At 36.7% G+C, this 20,327-nt stretch overlaps 1 protein-coding gene across 1 annotated transcript in view; it reads right to left on the bottom strand.

Moving 5' to 3' along the window:
- Window positions 1-2,077: 2,077 nt before the first annotated feature.
- The window catches only part of LOC136032163 (WD repeat and FYVE domain-containing protein 3-like), a 137,874-nt gene continuing 119,624 nt past the window's right edge, over window positions 2,078-20,327 (bottom strand). Inside the window, 7 exon segments of the mRNA XM_065712351.1 lie at window positions 2,078-2,414; window positions 3,454-3,651; window positions 6,840-6,951; window positions 10,474-10,744; window positions 11,555-13,021; window positions 16,404-16,649; window positions 17,348-17,480. Of these exon segments, the coding sequence (XP_065568423.1) occupies window positions 2,312-2,414; window positions 3,454-3,651; window positions 6,840-6,951; window positions 10,474-10,744; window positions 11,555-13,021; window positions 16,404-16,649; window positions 17,348-17,480 (2,530 nt within the window). The 3' untranslated portion in view covers window positions 2,078-2,311.

Genomic DNA, 20,327 nt, shown 5'->3' with positions numbered 1-20,327 from the left:
ATTATAATTGCATTAACAAACCTGGATTCAATGGAATTGAACCAAAATAGGTGTCTTATTTGTCTTGATGATACTAAACATTAAAAAAAAACAAAAAAAACAAGTGTTGCATACGGGATCTTTTTTTTTGTAGATGTCCATTAAAGTTGGGGGAAAGCTTAATCGTACGTTTATTGGTATCAACAAGCTTAAAAAAAACAAAAACAATCCGTAACAAGTGTGGACAGCGCCATACATCTAGAGGACACATGTAAGTATGAGTAATTTAGGGGATACCTGCAAGACAAGTATATTTATGTATTTAAAAAAAAACTCTAATATAAAGTAACAGGCATTTGAAATCTACAAGTGGGTTAGGTCCTTACACATTGTAGCATCATTTTCGAATTTTTCAAGGAAAGCTTGCTGAACAATTTAGTTTAGGGCGGTAAACCCCTCTCTCTCTCTGCGTACGAAATTCTTCTTTTCCACCGGCACTAAGATCCCTAGAACCTCGACCCTACCAGATCAAGCGCAACTTTATGCCCTAATCCGGAAATAAATGAAACCTCAAACCAGGGCCGTATCCGGGATTCTTTTTTCGGGGTGTTTTACGCAAGGTTTTTTTTTCGGGGGTTGTTTTACACAAAGATTTTCTTCGGCGGGGGCACATAAAACCCTCAAAACGCACAAAAGATTTGTTTATATTCATTTTTGTTATGTTCTTAACATTCTGATAAACTTTTTTTTTGGGGGGGGGAGCGGAGGAACCCCTACACAACCCCTCTCCTGGATACGGCCTTTTCTCAAATGAATCGACTCAGTGAAATGAGTTATAACAGTAATTGTCCAAACTAACCGCTTATTTTGTACGGACTGCATACATCTTTAGGGACAAGTGCTTCACTATGCAAAATTATGATCGCGGAAGCGAAGGGGCTATATTAATAGCTTTTCAATAGTTCTGAATGGCAGGAGAAGGGGAGGGAGCGACCAGATTTGGGGGATAGAAAAATTGTGTCCGACCTGTTGAAATTTTTCAAGAAACCCCTATGGGAATAATAAATACATCAATGGTGAAGTAGCAGGAATTTGCCGCCAAAGTACAAAAAAAAATTTTTTTCGTCTTATTGACTCGAAACTGTCAGGGATCGTTCCCAGGGCCAAGAAGAACTCATTTCTTTGCAGGAAGGAGAAAAACTTTAGGGGGTAGAAAATAGGTCGAGAACTTGTCATTTCTGATTGGTTTGAAACCTTTATCCACAAGCTCCTGGGCCAAGGGCGTCCTAAGAAAAAAAAATAATGAAATGACACATTTCTGACAAGGCTTTTCGATATATTTTTCAATACAAAAAAAAAACTAACGCAAATTTCAAAATTGTTATTTGGTAGGTGGATAAAACTGAAACTTTTACTTAGCGTAGCTTTCAAGTGATATCATTGTTTCTTTCGTTGAAACCTGATAACTGCATGTCGGCAGAAAAATACTACATGGCACCAGAAACTTGCAGCAATCGTAACCTTTAAGCCTCCTTCTAAGCACAAAAAAATGCCCATAAAAAAACAACATGGCTATCCACAGTTGAGTATTAACACAGTTGTAATTATAGCCATAAATTGACGGTTACCGAGAATCTAATTGCATTGGTTTCAGTTTATTAATTGCAGCAGTCGGCTGATTTTTAAAATGATATAGATTGTACACCTTCTCCTTTTAACGTGGCAAAGCTGAGATCTATGATGGTTATAATCGAAAAATCTATCTGCATTCTTAAATATATATATATATATATATAAATATATATATATATATATATATATATATATATATATATATATATATATATATATATATATATATATATATATATATATATATATATATATATATATATATATATATATATATATATGGTTGGGAATAAAAAAGTATATTGCAGCAGTTTATTAACGCGTTCTTTATTTATAATTTAGACGGGAGGCCCTGTGTTTTGCCAACATGCTGTAGTGGCCTACGGGGCGGTTACATACCAGGTATATCTACCATCGCCCCTGCATACAACGCTTATATTGGATAAAACAAAAATCCTTGGGAACATTTTAGCAGTTCTAATTTATATTTTAAAGAAATAAATATGGCACATTTATAAAAATTCAACGCAAAAACTAAAAGTGGCAAAAATCTACATAAATAAGCCAAACTCAACAGGAAAAAATTAATTAGGTGAACACGGAATGTAAGAAATCAAAACAAAAACAGTTATACAATATAAATATCAACATTTAAAATTTGAATAGAGACAAACTACTTTCGATTAGAACTAGATACTCTTCAGGTTTCACAGGAATTCCTTAATAGCTGGTGACATGTCTGACACACACGGACTGGACGTCGAATCCGTAGTCGCGTTATTTCTGACTCGAAGCGACTGCACCTGTAAAGCAATGTAAACTAAGAATAATTTGAACCATAGGCGCAAGCCCTCTTACACAATTAAAATAAAGCTTAAAAATTACATTGCCTAACATTAAAAGAGGAGTATAAGGTAAATTGATAAAAAGGTCAATAATTAGGCAAGTAAGTAAAGAAAAAAGAGGAGAATAAAATGCTGCCAACAACATACAGCAGCACCAAGCCGCCTGAGACCAATACTGCTACGCACGTTCCTCCTCCATCCCAGTCTATTCAAAGCCTCTCTTCTTATACCCTCCCAAGAAGTTCCCGTTTCACTTAAATCTTTCCTTACGAAATCCTCCCACCCCATTCGTGACGGCTTTTCGTTTGGCTGACAAGAACAAAACCGGAAATATAATTCTTGGATTATTTCTTCATTTGATAAAAGATTCCAGCCTGCCTGCAATTTCGAAAAGTTCTTTTTTCATTTATTCAGGTTCCAAATTTTTGTAACTGTTAGTATTTAGGCTTTGCGCCAACTGGTAACAATTGAATCTTATTCTCCAATTAGCAGAACTTGCAGTTAATTTTTTTTTCGCACGACAATTACCAATTATATCACAATCGTTGCCATTTGCCACGAATGACTACAGAAACGGCTACTTCGTACATTTGGTGAAGCTCTTTTATCTATGAAATATTATTTTGAAACCTCTACAGTTCAACATATCATTTTAAGGAACATTGTACACCCCACCCTCAGCTATGTCAATGCTTGCGAACGTAATATCCGAATATTTACAATAATTTGACAAGTTTTGAATAACACTACTTTTTTATTTATATTTGAAGAGCTACATTGATGAAATTCCTATATGTTATGTACTGAGAATATACTCAATATACCTAATATAACAAACAAACACTAGCACATTGCGAATAATGTTCTTGAAAACGCAAGCACTGATAACGAGTGATTATATAATTGACATTATATTAATAAGTAACGTTAATCAATAATGTTAATTGATGTTAACGTTATATCAATAATTAACGTTTATCATCGAAAGACTGCATACCTGGAGCAAAAAACGTGGCCACAATTTCGACAATGATGCTTCCTTTCTGTCAAAGTGAAACGAGTGCTACAACTTCGGCAGGATTCGGCTACTTCATCTTTGAGCCAATAATCTGCCATTGACTTTCCTGGTAGGTCAGCAACAGACCAAGAGTAAATACGACCACGAGCATCTCCCACATAAACACTACGGTGATCCCTATAAAAGTGGTAACTGTTTAAATATAATTTGAACAAAGCAGATCACCAACTTTGGCAACGTTCTGTCAAAGACTTCGATTCACTAATTTAGTGCAAATAATTTGGTTTCAACAAAACATTCCAAAAATCCAGGCTTGCATAAATAAAGAAGGGATATTGCCCGGTCTCCTCTCTCTTAAAGTACCAAGGACAGGGAAACTAATCTAATTTTTTGATTGGTTAAATGGAGGCTTACACAATCGTACATACTACTACTACTACAACTAACAGTTCACCGCAGCACCAAGCCGTATGAGGCCAACAACCACTCAGAAATAAACATATCGCGAATTCAGTTTTAATGGAAAAAAATTCATATGCAGTCTTTGGAAATAGCGAACACAAAATAAAAAGAAGAAGAAAATAAACACAGGTGAAAGATCAGCAACAACCCCCCCCCCAACAAAAAAACTGCTAAAAATACGTGGCACCATACAGCTTAAGAAAATGTAGCTTTCCTTTGACGTTACAGTTTTGTCCTTGGGAATCAACAGAATGATAATATTTGAAATTTTCCGGGCGAAAAGCGTTGTCAAATTTGACTAATTGATTTGTTGGCTGGTTCAACGTGGCAAAACTGGTTAAAATGTGGTACTGCCCTAAAAATATAGTTTTGAAAGAACCAAAGAGAGATCTTAGAAAATCGCGGTTTTCAGGTAGGAATAAATCTAAGATGGGTCTAAGTGGCTAAAAATGCTCTGATTTTGATCTTAGTATTTTGAGAATAAATCCTGTGTGCACCAATGTTAAACATGTCTAACTACAAATCAATTGTGCAAGCATTTTGGATCTACTGCACTTTAAATTGCTTTAGATTTGACACACATTGTAATTATACATAAAAAGGTCATCTTGCACATTTTGGAGACCACTGACGGTAAGGAAAAAGGGTGAGAACATGTGTTCTAATTCAGACTAATTATCTAAGATTTTCTCTTTTTCTTACCTATCTTTTTTTCTTTTCTGATTGGCTACTGACTTACAAAAGGACCTCGTCCATGCGTAGATAATCCGTGCGTACAAAATAATCTGTGTAATAGCCAACACACCTGCAGAAGTAAAATTTCTTTGCGGGTAGCCACGAGCCCCTGTTAAGTCAGATAAAACCAAGAGTATAACAAATGAGAAACACATTAACAACTGGAACTTCATAGGAGGGGGGGGGGGGTAAAGGGGGAAATTTTGAACTAATTGGGATGGAGGAGGTTACAGGCGAATTGGTACTGTAGTGAGTTGTTAGTAACAATAGCATTTATTTTTCGAACATTTCCTGTCATCTTTACATAATTTATCATTCTATACTTTCCCAATTGTCATTCAACATTACAAAAACCTTAAGAGTAAGTTCCATATATTTAGATTTGACCCTTGAGTAATGTTGAAATTTGCGAAACCAACATTAACTGTGTCGGTGTTAGCTCTAAAAATATACTGACTGAACAATCATAGACATGTGTAGATACATACCAATACAAGGAATGCATTTTATCTATACCTGCATTGGGCTCTAAATAGAAAATGGAGAAAGTAAGTGTAGCAAACTTTTAATAGTTCCAGCAGGAATAAGCACTGCTGTTCGACGTAAATACTGATTTCAGGCCTGGAAACATGTTTGCCAATTTTACGTTAAGAAATTCCAACACTATTCTACTCTCTAACTGTTATCTAATATGTAGGTATTTGTTCATCAGTGGGTATATGTGTATTTGAGCCCAAAAATTACGTTTGACTTATTTTATTCCTTGATAAAGCTTGTTGAAAGCTTCTCCCTGCAAGTTTCATTGCCATGGTATCAATCCAAATTTTATATCTTGAGAAGCAATAAATACCTGAAGGGTTGAGAATGGCTGTAAACAGGCACCAAAATCGAAACAATAGGGAGCGGGGAATTCATCAGCCCCCTCCCAAAAAGGATGAATTATAAAAAAAGGAAAGGATTCATAATGGTCTCCTTTCAAAACGATTTACCAGCCCAGGAGCTTACACAGGATTTTTTTTTCCTTTGGGAAGGACGGAAGGAGGGGGGGGGGGTACGAAACACAAATCACTCCCACATGTATGGAAATTAAAGTCGACCACTTCAAGCTCCTAAGAGCTTTTGTTAAGAGATCGTCCTTTTTGTAACATCCTCGATAAGTCTACCTCAAATGAAATCCAGGAGAAGCTAAGGCTTTGTCTCCTGAATCTTCTGAATTAATTTTGTTACGATTACACAGTCTATCCAGTTGTCCATAAACCCAAAGACTTAATGCTAGCTGTCCTTTCCCTAGAAGTGGATCTTTCAGAGATAGAAAAGTGATATGATGCATGGATGGTCGAATTCGACCCATCTAAGGCTAAAGAGCTATCTGTCACCCAACCAGAGATTACTCGTTGACGCCCCGAATTCAACTATAAAGGTGTAGCTATCAATAGAGTTGATCAGCTACATCTTTTGGGAATGCATTTCTCGTCAGACCTATTATCAGACTTGCACATCTGGACCGGTCCCCCTGCACGAAAGAACTGGAGATTGATTTTCTGTTCTAAGAATGCATAGCCTTCCGAATTGATCATTTCCCTCTAAAAGTCTTGCGTTAAGCCTATCGCAAAATTTGGATGCCATACCATTGCAGGGGCTCCTAAAATCTGCTGGTACCTCTTACTTAGATAAAATCTTCAGCGAATCCAAAACAGTGTTTTAAGGATGATCCAGGGCATCAATCAGTATCTAAGTGAGAGATTTAATGTGGCGTCAATGAACGTTTTCCACAAGTATATCACCTAGCACCATCTGTTGGCTTTAGACTATGCGGCAGAGTCGCTTGGACTACCAACAAGAACAGACCCCGTTCTGAGTACGTAAGGACAGCCTTCATAGACATTGCACTTCCACTTGGGAAGTTCTCTCGCGGAGCATCACCCCTGAAAACCCGTCTCTCGATTCCTTTAAAAGATACAGCATATGCAATCCTTAGTTTGATACAGCACGGTACCATGAAAGATGTAATAGAAAAGTTGTTTGTCATAAGAAGAAAAGACATCTGTTTTTTTACTCCTTAAATAAAGGAAGAACAGTAACTGCGAAACATGTTTAAGCATTAACTAGGCCGAGTAAAATAGACAAAAGTAAAAACAGAGCTGTAAAAAAAAAAAAAAATTATGGACCTCGAAACTTGAAGAGCGGTGATAGAAGCAGGATACGCATTATCGGGCCGATCAAAAGCAGTGTGCATTGTTAGCTTGCTCGAGAATACCAACTGTCTTTGCCATTTGAAACCTGAAAAAAAGGCAACGCATAATAAATCCAATTTATACTGCAAAAAGTTGACAAACCTGGTGTTGTTCAAAAGGTAAAAGTCCATTTTCGAGATAGATACATTTTTTTATATATTATTTTTGCGACAAGATCCAAAAAGCTTACGATTTCTGTAAAAAATCCAAAAACTCTCATTTCTTTTACGCTTAATAAAAGGCACGAAGTGACTATTAAGGGTTAAGAACATCATTAATCAGCTAATAGTTCCTATAGCTGTACTCTGTAACAAAATATGCCCGCTGGCTAGCACCGGTACGCGCACTTTGTTGCTGTTTAATTTGTATTCTGATATACTGCTAAGCAATTATATTTAAAACAATTGTTGCTTCCACCGCGCTTGGAATCATCGCTTACGAACTGACCATTCATCTAATTTGCGAGTCAGTCCAATTGTATGAGTCAGGCAGTTTTAAATAAAAAGCTGGCATTTCTAACATTTTCAACTTTCAATCTTAGCAAAACTACTAAATAACTGCACGTATTTTCCGAAAACTAAAAAAAAAAAAAAAACAGCGCTGACATATTTTGTGGTCATGTTTATGTTTGGGAATCAAACAGCTAAACTGCGATTTACACCGCTAAAGATTGCCAGTTTATATTCAGCACAGAGAAGGATAAGAAACAAAAAGACTTTCGTTCACGGTTTTTTTTTGTTCACGGTTTTTTTTTTTTTTTCACGGCTTATAGACAAAACAGACTGTCTATTTATTTTCTCAAACGGACAAAGGAAAAAGTAAGTGTTAAACAAAATTGCATCAGTATTTTGTCTTTTTCATAAGACTAGGATTGGAAAAACGTAACCCTTACTATTTTACACCACGATGGTCCTCATTTCTATATATATAGCTAAAAAAAGAGCTAAGTTCATGCAATTCTTCTTTTAACTGACACAAGGACTAATACATATAGCATATAATATAGAATAAGGAACATAAAAGCCCTCAGATCATAATAAAACCTCAGATGAAAGCCGCTCGCGTCTTGAAGGCAAAGTTTATTCGAAGAAATGCGTTTCTGGAGGTCCTCAATACAACATGAGTTTTTCCATTCCGGTTTCTCTAATCCCGTAAGGGCATATCAAAGACTCCATTCTCAGCGAGAGTTGTGACTAGATCTCCCTTCTTTGGAGAATTGGGCAGGCAGGAAGGATCAGAATGTTAAGGTCATTAAAACCTTCTGGCTCGAGTAAGGAGGTAAAAGTTTCCATAAATAAAAACTTTCGGATTGAAGAATTTTTGGAAGCCAGAGAATCAGCCTAAAGACTGGTTTTAAGAGGTTACCTAATATCCTAGATCTTAGCCTCCCCAGTTTCTTTCATTAAGGCTACCTCAAAGACAGAGTAAATACAGGTATTCATAAAACCATTTTAAGAAATTCGTAGCGGAAAGCATACTTATTCTTCAGTCAGTTTATAAGAAAATAATGTATAGTCTTGCTCTGCACCTAAAAAAATGAGCTCAAAACTAATTAAGAGTAATTGTGACTAAACAAAAGTCAAAACATTCTCAACTTTTGTATGGTGATTTAACGATAATGAACTGACTCGACTAAAGTCCCAACAATCCTCGATGGGTGTTTTAGGGGCACTTCCTTTGTCAATCTACTGATGTAACTATTATATGAACTTCTACATTTTGCCAGACAGAGAAAGTATGACATGTCCCAGCGACGACAAATTGCCTTTCCATCTTTTTGGGTGCATCCTCTTGGACAAAATTCATGTACACGGCTTTCATAGGCTATCTTCGGGAGGCGAGGACTTTCCATAAGCTTGATGTATCCTAGCCCTCTAAGTTGTCGAAGATTCTATTCTGTCGAAGATTCTATGTTTGACCTTGTAACCTTGGAGCAGTTCGGTGTTGGATATTCTATCATGGTAAGTGATCACAGCAGATTTTTTTTCAGAGGCAGCAAAACGACCCTGATCATCTGTTATAACAATCCAAGTTTCACAGGGATAACTGGTGATGGAATAATCAGCGAGTTGAATAGCCTTACTTTAAGCATTGTTGATAAACTCTTCATCAGAGTTTGAAAAACTGCAGTTCGCAAGTACTAGGCATATCTTGATGTCCCTGGAATGGTTACTGTCAAAATTGAGAAAGCTAGCACAAGATAGGCAAATTCCTCGACTTACTTTATATTATCGCCTCCAAGGGGGAAAGTGGGATTTTCTGGGGATCCAGGTTTACGTGAGTAGCGTATAGCTTTCGCTTTCGAGGCATTAATGTTAATCCCAAAAGAGTGGTGGTCATGTGAGCGATGTTGGCCTGGGATTGAAGATCACGGAGGGAGTCAGGTCTATATAATCGGCGTACGCTAGTTTGTCTGTCATTGCTCCTGCTATGAGGGCACCCAACTACCTATCCGCGAGTGAAAGGACAGTAGTTAAAAAGAAATTAAAGAGCTACGGTGACAGCAGGCAGCCTTGCAGAAAACCAGTCGAGTTTTCAAAGCTTTAGGTGAACCCTTCTCCAGTCATAATGGGTCTCCTGGACTCTGAGTATATGTCTCAAATTAAGGAAACCAAGTTGGGTGGGATTCCAAAGTGAAAGAGAATGTGCGACAGACCTTCTCTCCATATTAGGTTGTACACCTCTTTGAAGTCTATGAAGAATTGGTAGATATTGCGGTCAAGTTCTAGATATTCTTCCGTGATTTTACGAAAGTTAGATATCTCATCAGCCGTCAACCTATTTGACAGGAAGCCCCCCTGGTATTCTGGGATGACCGCTGAGCATATTGCTCAATTGCGTCCAAGAATGACTCTTATCAGAATTTTAGCGGCATGTCTGCTAAGAGTAAATCGTTGATGTTTATCGCAAACTGCTTTTGAAGCTTTCTAATTAAGAGGGGCTATCGCGGCTTTACATCATGGAGATGAGAAGTAGCCTAATTCCAAGACAACTGTGGTAATCTTGTGATACAGGTCAGCGAGGGGTGCGCAGCTGACTTTCAGAAGTTCCGTCTGTAATTCAATTTTCGCATTGTTATCAAGCTTCGTTCATTTATTGACTATATAATTAAGACACATGAATTCCTAGTCTACTTTGTTATTCCGCTCCCAATCTAAAAGGAACGAGATTTCTCTGTTCTTTCCGTTTTGATTTGATTCGAAGGCTAAGACGGCGATACTGCCTTTTTCATTAAGATACAATAATTTAAGAATTGCATTATCGTTCTAAAACTAAAAGGAATAAATCACACAGAAAATATAATTTTTTTTCTTAGAACATACTATTCTTACTATTCTTTCAAGTTCTTAGTGGTTGCACTGTTTGGCACAAATAAGGGAGTTTCATATGGATGAAGCCTTAGCTGAATTTCGACCCAAAATGTAGTTAAGCACGCAATATTCTTTCAAGCAGAGGATGAAATTCATATTAAAGTAAAAATATAATAGTATTTCAAAGCTTCTGATACAGTTTGAATATCCTTCGTAGAAGAAAAGAGCTAGCTCGAACCCAGAAGACACTAACATACCTTCACGTAGAGGATTCCTTGGTTCCTTTTTAAACCCACAATCTGGTTTATGTTGGCCCATTTTATTTTCCGAATTAGGCGCCTGAAGATTTCCAACGACGACAAAGGAATCTCCAAGGCTACTGACACTCCTACTTGACTTCAGTGGCTTTGGTTTGTCCCGCAAATCTTCATCGGAATCATCACTAAAATCACCATGTAATGTCATCATATTACCAACACTTTTGCACAGATTTGCCCTGCGAGTAGGACTTAACTTTCTTTGCCGAATCTGCAAAAAAAAATCTTAATGCGATTAAATATTTATTTACTTATAGGGTTTGAACCGTAAGACAAAATCTTGGTACTTCATACGCATGAATGAAATAGGAAATACAGAGATAATCCTATAAAACAGCTAGATTTTTAATATGAGAAAGAAAAAGCAGAAAGAATGAACTAAACCTGAAATAACACTTTTTAACAGACGAAAATAATTCTCACAGTTCGGAAACCACTTTAGTGTTATGAACGTTTTTATTTTACTTCGTCTGTTAAGGGGATCGAATTCAAAACCATATCTCAAGAAAATCAGAAACTCGTTTACAAGTACAGCTTTCATCATACACAAGGGTCTATGGCTTATTGGTAGTTTAAACGAGAGGTAGAAATGGTCTCGGCGTGAAGTTCCGCATGATAGACTTGTCAGCATAATTACAACTTTAAATATTTAGGATGAAATATGAAAAGATTGACTAAGCTCACCGAAAAGAGTAAAACAATAATATTAATAGAAACTTTAAAAGCAAACATAAATCTTTTATTCTTTTTCTTTTGGCTACATAGAAAAATTAAATTTTTTTAAACAAAAATAAAAGCGTAAGACAGTCGTATACCTTTTTATGACAATTTAGGCATGAATTTCTGTGTTAAGACTACCCGACACTTTCATTTTAGGTCTAAAAATTTATATTATCTAAGGTTGAAGAAAAGAGCCAAATACCTTGAAATTCTAGTTTAAAGTAAAAAGTAATCTAAAAAAGACGAAGAATTTATACTAAAATTTGGTATGCAATGAATAAGAAGATTAATATATTTTTACCTGATCTGCCATGTTTTCAGGCAGAGTCTGTCCTTGTTCTTCCTTTACATCAAAGGATCCAGATCGTGAGTTAAGATCCTCGAAGCTATCTTGATCAAAGGTACCATCAATTTGATGATCATAAACAGATTGATAGAAAACTTCAGCATCAGAGCTTCTGACAGGTTCATCGACTGAGGATTGTCTTTCGAGTTGGCCTTTTCCAAGTTTTTCTCCCCTGAGTTCAATTAATAATTCTTGATTTTCTGCAATAATACTTTGCAGACGTTTATGCAACTCAGAACTTTGATTATCATCATCATCTGAACTTTCCTGATCTGATTCGCCTTTGAGCAGCTCCTGCTTTACGAGACTTTCCTCGACGTTCGCCTTTTCCTCAACAGTAGTTACAGAGGGCTCATCAATAGGCACTTGGACATACTCTAAACACCACATACGTACAACACCATCTGTTGATCCTGTTAATACCACATTCCTTGGATCCCATTCTAAGGCCTGAGAAAAAGCGACACATAGTATTTGCTGCATTCTGTCAGCACGACCGACTAGTGTATTAACATTGGCAAGTAATTCACCATTTACCGACCAAAGAAAGAGCCACGTCCCAGCACAAGTTGCAATATCTCCTGTTAACTCATTAACTGACACAGCTGTTATCGGACCAGGATGAGCACGTAGTTGTCGAATGAAACTGAGACGTGACAGATCCCATATAATGGCACTGCAATCCCGAGAGCCTGATACGATTATTTGATATGACTGTTTTGCAACCAAGCAAGTAACAACATCTGTATGACCGTAAAGGCGCTTTTTCACCTCAAGTGTCTTCCGGCCAAGTTCCCAAACAGTCACGACGGTATCAGAGCCTCCACTAATAATAAGTTTTGGAGTAGGACAGATGCATGCCAAAATATCGCCATACTGTTGGCTTTCACATATAAGAATTGACCTGTCATTTTCATATGTGCTAATTCTTATTGTATGGTCAGCATAACCCCAGGATACACATCTGATATTTGAGGGTGGAATAAACGCTTTATTTTCTTCAACTGCCAACAAGGCTCTATCTTGCTGAACTATCTGCCCAACAGGCCGTTTCAATTCTTTAATAGGCTGTAGAGAAGGTCTTAAGGTGTGCAGATGATGAAAAAATAATTTTTCAGCAGCCGCGGATCCCATTGAGAAAACTTGAGAGGATTCAGTTGGAAAACCATTTTTGCCAACTTTCTTGGCTGGATGTGGCTTTTTAAATAAAGGTTTTGGCGTCTGACCAAAATTGTTTATGAATCCAATAATCGCGTTCCGCTTAAGAGGGTCTTCAATACTGTAGATATCAACATTGCCTTCGTAAAAAAGGTGATGAAAAACGTTGACAGCATCAACAGCTGCTTGTCCTTGTTGTTTAAATCCAAATATTAAATCAATCCATTCGTGAAGATGTGCGGAAACGTAGTCACATTCCAGTGCCTAGAATTAAATATAAAGCTTATCAGTTTTCGAATAACTCAAGTATACAATAACATAGAACTTGAGTCAACTTCTCATTCTTGGGTAAGTTTTTTTTTCTTAAATAACTTAGAAAATTTTAAGAGTGGATTCCCTTTTTCATTATGAGCCTCGAGGAATTTTTTTTTTTAATTTCTAGCTCGACTAGGTTAGCTTTTTGTTAAAACGAAAAACCAAAGAACAATGAGATTCTCTCGGTATTTACTCAAAGCTTCTCGATTCACTGAAACTGAACTCTGGTAAAAAACTCGGGCTGTCAAAAAACGGAAGCTGGGATTTTACGTTTTTTAATGATAAAAAGCAGTTTTACAAAGCTGATTTGCGAATTTCGTCGTAAAAAATCAAGAGATTTGTTTCATTTACTAGCAACAAGCTTCTTTCCTTTTCTCACCAATAAAGAAAAAAACTTCGTTTCAATTTTTTTCTTTGCTTACGCATAGAAAAATAGTGCTATACACAACACAGCCTCTACCCAACACACATTTAAAATTTTAAATCAGTTTATACAACTTAACAAGTTTGGGGAACTCTTGATTTTTGCCTGAACTCTTGTTTGAAATCTGGATATAACAGGTCGGTGATAAATATCTCATTAACTACAATAGCTGAAACTTCGATTACCTTTTAGACATGTTGACTTAGATTCATAATTTTCCACGTGGTGACGTTTCATTGTTGATGGGCTGACAGGTTTGACCGAGATCAGCGTTTAACATTTTTCCATATTGGGCGATCCCAAACAAAAATGTATGGGGTAAACAGGATAGCCCATACATTACTATAGCCCAAAATAGCCACTTACTGACAGAATAAAAAATGAATTTAATGTTGCATACTCTTCACTTTATCTGTTGCTACGGACATCCTTACTACCTGTTACTATTGATATGCTTAACCCGTTACTTCGTTTTGTCCATGATTTACTACAAAGTTTTGTATAGAAGACTGAGTTATTTTTTGTTTTTTTTTTTATAGCTTTATGCCAACTATTCGTACTTACTGTTGTAGCTCTAACTGAAAAAAAACTTTAAGATTTTTGTTTTAGCAAAGTCAAATTATCTCCCCCCCAACTGATCTCCCCCCCATATGACTGGGCACTAATACTTTCCCTAGAAGTTTTGTATAGAAGACTGAGTTTTCTTTGTTTTGTTTTTTTTTATAGCTTTATGCCAACTATTCGTACTTACTGTTGTAGCTCTAACTGAAAAAAACCTTTAAGATTTTTGTTTTAGCAAAGTCAAATTATCTCCCCCCCCCCAACTGGCCTTTTTTTTTAGCTGGTCTTAACTTACGTCAAAATTTGGCGTGGTCATCTCGATTACAAAAACTTTATAAGGGATGTGGAGTCTGTGTTGGCGGAAAGATAAAATTAGATAAGGCTACAAAAAGATTTAGCTATAAGAACACAGCAGTATGTGATGCTTTGAGACGTTTGAAAAAATACCTCTGTGAAACCAAAAAGAGATCGTGTAGAAAAAGCATATGAACAAGAGTTAGTACTCTCAGCGGTGATTGGAATGGTAATTCCAAGTCTGCTGTTATTTGTATATGATCAGGCACAAGACAAATAGTTCAGCATCGATCTTTCAGAAATGAAATTTATTGAATCATGGCATCACCCGAAAGGCTGTCCAAAATTTTGGCATATGACTGGGCACTAATACTTTCCCTAGAAGTCCTCGAAAACTGGGCCAAGGACATAACGACTGACTGGCCTCGACTGGTACTGGTTTAACAAAGTTATACGGTGAACGTCTGTGCTTTTGCTAGAAGACACAGACAAGTGATTGCGGCTGGATTTTGAGAAGCCCAAGTCGCTTTATGTTCGTCACCAATTTGGACTAATCGGGATTTGGAACTAAGACAAAACAGAGCTACCAACCGGTAAAGAAGCTTCACATGTGTTGCGAATGAAGGAAAAAACGAATCCAACAGTTTCTGCCAAAACAGGCCAGAACATCTCCATGTCAGGTTTCATGAGCGTAAGCAGAGAGATGATTTCCCTGGTCTGGAAATTTTCTCAAGTTGAAAGTCCCTGGCATAATATTTCGGGCTGTTGTCCTCGATGTGTTGCCCTTGTGTGGTGAAGACCTTAGAAATCAGCATTTACTCAAAACTGGTCTTCAGAACACAGCTACTTGGTTTGCTAATGCTCACATCATTCTATCCAGGTGTATTTTCAGAGGCTGATTTCCTCCCAGCAACTGTAACTGATCTAAAACAACTGCGCCTCAAGGAGAAGGCTTATCATAAGCTGAAAGGTCAGGATCCCCAGAAGAAGCAGCCACCGTATACTTTCAAATAATGAAAGAGAACACTATTGAGTCAAGCTCAGGTTTTGAGACGCTGGAAGCAGTGTTACCAAATCCCAAAGCTATTGCTGCACTTCAGATGAATGGCATTAGAAACCACGACTGGAACAGAATCCTGACCAACTCTCCAAAAATAAAAAAGTTGAAGCACACACTTCGAGCTTTTAGTACAAAAGAAAAAAAAAACGATACTGAGAGCGGGAGGTCCCATTATCAGGGATGAAAATGATAAAACCTAAAAAAAAGGCAGAGAGGTATCATAGCAAGATTGACGAGGATCTTTCTGAGGCAAATAACGACATCGACGAATCACTGCAATGTGATTGAAAAATGAGCCAATAGAACCCAGATCAGATTTCGTTTAGTAGAAGTTTTCTGTATGAAAAAAGAGTAAATTCTGTTATTTTCCATGCCGGGGAAATAGAATAAAGTTAAAATGACTGTTTTATATATAGAACTTGCACTATCCTAAAATTTTAGGAGGATTATCCCAAAAGAAAATTTGCTCTCAGAAGTCTCCCCGAGAATTAACGTTCGTCACTGAATGAACGGTAACATAAAATATAAATCGTTAATCTTTGGAGAGACTAAGAAGAAACCAATTTTCTCTTCCAAAACATGGTAAAATTTAGGGATAATAAAAACACTGGTGTTATACGGTTTTTTATTACACAGAAGAGGCATAATTGAAAGAAGTAAAGTAAAGCAGTATTAGCTTGTATACAAAGCACCTTTATTGAATTAGGAAGATTAATTAGTTCGTAGTAAGAGGCAAAAACATATTATGAGACCGTCTCTAACGTATATGTGATCATTAAAAAAAAATTCCTTCGAACATACTATCTTGAAGTTGTGAGGGGATGAGAGCTACAGCGTTTAATCAGTGGCGAAGAAACAGAAACAAAGTGTCAATCCCGCAAAACTTTTGCCGTCAGTCAGTCAAAGCTTGCTACAACACTTGATTCAGTCGATCAACGTAAATCTAGCTTTTTACATTATAGTATTCCTGGCAAATATTTATGAAACTTTACCTCTCTATGTACTCGGATGAATTCTCGAGGATCATTTTTTGCCCAGGGAGGTAGCTCAACAGCATCAACTTGAACTCCACTCTGCTTGGTTCCAAGGTCAAAATGATTTGTGTTTACAAGGAAATCAGGGAGGTAAAAAAATTCTGGAATCAACTCTTTTACGTCAGCCATATTATGCTTTGCGGCTGAATACCATGCTTCACGAACACTATGAAACATTCTGTCAGCAAGGTCGAAATGGCCACCCTAGAATTAAACAAGTGGTCATGTTTATAATCAAGTTTCAATATGCGAGATAGTAGATTTTTGGAAACAATATTGTTATATCAGTTGATTCATTTAAAACTCATCTTTATTACCCTAGTTAAATGAGCGATATTTACCTCATCTTACACTGGAAAATACCAATTATTGCTCATTTTATTTTATCAATGAGATACTTCACAATTTATTGTTCTATATTTATTGGTATCCGTTTAGAATACAATATTTATTTCAAACTAACAGTCAAATATGTTCAGAGTAAGACACCAACTACGGACAATAAAGTAAATAAAAGACATTAAAATAAAATTATATTTCAAAAGAAATGAATTTTTATATTGAGGGAAGCACCGACGTCGCAATATAGATCTGGTCCAAAAACTACAGATTCAGGATTATGTAAAATTATATTCATTAGATAGGTTCTTTCCTATTTTCTTTATGACAGATAAGCCTATTCTTAGCATTACGGCAACATATCAATGAAAAGGCATATAATCGTCACAAGTTAAGTTCCGACTTGGAAAGTACCTAAAAGACATCATTTTTCTCATGATTACTTAAAGGCAACAACGATTACATGTTAAATTAACCCCAATCCCACCAGAAGAAATTCTGACGAAATCTCTTATTTCTTAGAAAATTAAATCATATCAAGTGATATTGTTGTTGCAACTTACCTGTAGGTTCAAAAAGTGCTGTGTGAATGGTTCTAATCTGATTAAATACGAGCAGACTATCATCGCAGAGCTGTAGTGAGTGCCATAGTGATATGGAGGCGTGTCTAAATGAGGATCTTCCCACTCTCGAAACCTAAATAAACAAGACGAAATGAACAAGAAAAGAGTAAACTTCATGGTTGTAGCTGTAGCTGCAATCGAATAAAGGACGAACCACGGGCCATGGTACAAAAAAAAGAAAAAGAAAAAAAAGCGTTTGAAAAGAAAACCAGCCAGCGAGAGAAAAATACCTTATGCCGCTGATTCAGGAATTGTAAGTATTATCTCGATTAATCTTAATAGTAAAATAATATTTCGAAAATACATTTAAAAAGTATCATCATACCAAGTAATTTGCTCTGTATAGAAACCAGGCTAATGCCTCTATAATTACCACACTCACTCTGATGACCTTTCTTATACAGAGGTTTAACTAGGGTTTTCCTAAAATTGCTAGGTATTTCTCGTTTTCCAAAAATCATATTCATAATTTTCAATAACTTATTTCTAACCTCACAGCCACCATATTTAAGAAACTCATTAACCACTATCAGCACCCGGGCCCTATTATTTTGTGATCCTTTTAGTGCTGTCACTAATTTTTCTTCACAAAATAAATGATTTTCTTCACATCCAAGGTGTAACAAACTTTTATGTTTACCTTCATATCTTTTCCTGTAACTCCCGGTTCAGCACATTCTCCAAATGTTTTGCCCACCTCTGTTTAACTACAACCTTTTAAGTTTTATGCAAGGTTTGATGGTGACACGGTAGGCTAGGTTGGGTTAGGTTTTTAACCCATTTCTCCATTTCTGAGACCTATAGCCTATTTTAACCTAACCCAACCTCACTATAACTTTTACCATAAAATATTGCAAAAGACTGAAAAAAAATGATTCGTAAAGCTAATTGAATCTATGCAGAGAAAAAGAAGTTTCGGATATTCATCGGTGAATGTCAAAATTAACCAGATTTTGGACATTCACAGTAACAGCTATTATTGAAAATGATAAGTCGTTTGAACGGGAATAATTTTTTTTCAACCACATGGAACATCAAATGTGACAAGACCATGAGGACGACTCAAAAAACTCAAATTCACCATTGCTGAAAATGAACAACCTTGACAATGCAATACGACAAGATCAATCGGAACAGCTAAAGCAAAGGACATGGACAAAAATTTCTGAGGTAAGGATTAACGATAGTGAAGCGCAAACATTCGGTTTGAAGACATGCAACAACATGGACCGTCAAAACGTGACAAGACTAATCCGAATAGCTAAAGCAAAGGGCATTGTAAACATGTCTGAGGTAATGATGAACGAAGATGAAGAACAAAGATATATGAGGTTAGAAGACAAGCGACAACGAGGATCAAAATGAACAAAACGAAAATGAGAACAAAAAACTTCACTTAGATGAGAAATAGCTGCGAGAATCGCAACGAATCAAAACCAAATCAAGCACAAATAAATATGCGGTTGGAAGACAAACGAAATCGAGGAGAACAACGCTGTCACAATGTTCGACAGCAACATGCTATGACACACAACCCAGCGCTAACATACAAATATGCCCTAAACTATACAAGGGCCCCCTCGCCCACATTTTTCGATGACTTTTGCACTCAATTAACCAAGGTGCAACACTCAATAATAAGACATAGATATTAAATCTGCCCTTAAAATTCGGCAGCTCTACCAAGCAAAAGCTGCAAGTGTCTTATCTATTAATATATCATATTATCGCGGCATGTCACAATTCCAGCACCGTTTCAAGCAATGCATGTACAAAGCAACTTGAATATGACGACCACGAAAGTGGTTTAAAATTTAGGGCAAAATTCAGATTGAGCGGTTTAATCATATGAAATTCTGAGTCAATGCGTTGACAATCTAAAGAGTAGTGGGTTTCCCAGGAGTTATTTTTCCACCGGCCACTTGTATAGAACGTATGATTCTAGAACCTTGTGAGGGGGCTCATTTAACTGGAAATTGAAAACCCTAACGCTCTTTTGGGTCAAAGTGATTTGTAGCATTTGGCCCTCCTCCCTTATCCTTCTTTGCCCTCTAGACCCCCCTTGACCCCAATAGTCTCAGAAACAGATTTGGAGGTAATTATTTCACTTAAAGTATTCGAGAGGTCTAAAAATGTGCTTGCTCAATAATTTCGGGCGCTTTTTAAAACCTGAAATTCGTAAGGAATTGAGACGTATGTAAATTATTGGGTTCGTGATTCCTCAAACGCCTCTCGAGCCCCTGGATGACCTCGTTTACATTCAGTAGCATCGGAAAAAAATTTGGAGATAGTTATTTTGCTTAAAATGGTTGAAAAACCTAGTAAATATTCCCTTGGGGATCATCAGTCTCACACGGGCCCAAGTTCAAGGGCCCTGCATTACGCAACCTGTCACTTTCCATGGGGAACTTTGGTAGAAAAAATGGTCATGTTGCATATTGTATGAGCTAACCATAGAAGCCTTTTTCGAGCTGGGAGTTTGATCTTCCCGGCAAGTGGTAACCTAAAATATTAAGCTTGAAAATTTGCTTTCGAACAGATTATGGTATCGAATTGTAGCAAGGATAGACCCGGCTCAACAGTAACCGAAACTCTAAAAAACGGAATTTTGATACCAACAGTTACAACTAAAGAATCGTATTTTTATGCTGATTTTAAATATATAAGTTTCATTAAGTTTAGTTAACCCATCAAAAGTTACAAGCCTGAGAAAATTTGTCTTATTTTGGAAAATAGGAGGAAATAGAATCTTAACGAAAATCTCACCATCAGATTCAACGTATCAGAGATCCCGACTATAGAAGATTCAAGCTCCTACCTACAAAAATGTGGAATTTGGTTTGCCAGAAGATACATCACGGATGCATGTTTATTAGTTTTTTTGTCGGAAGATAGATCACGGATGCGTGTTTATTAGTTT

The sequence above is a fragment of the Artemia franciscana genome, chromosome 10 (genome assembly GCF_032884065.1).
Source record: "Artemia franciscana chromosome 10, ASM3288406v1, whole genome shotgun sequence".
Classification (NCBI taxonomy): Eukaryota; Metazoa; Arthropoda; class Branchiopoda; order Anostraca; family Artemiidae; genus Artemia; species Artemia franciscana.
Note: the sequence above shows the minus strand (reverse complement) of the source record. Positions and strands in the feature narration are given on the sequence as shown.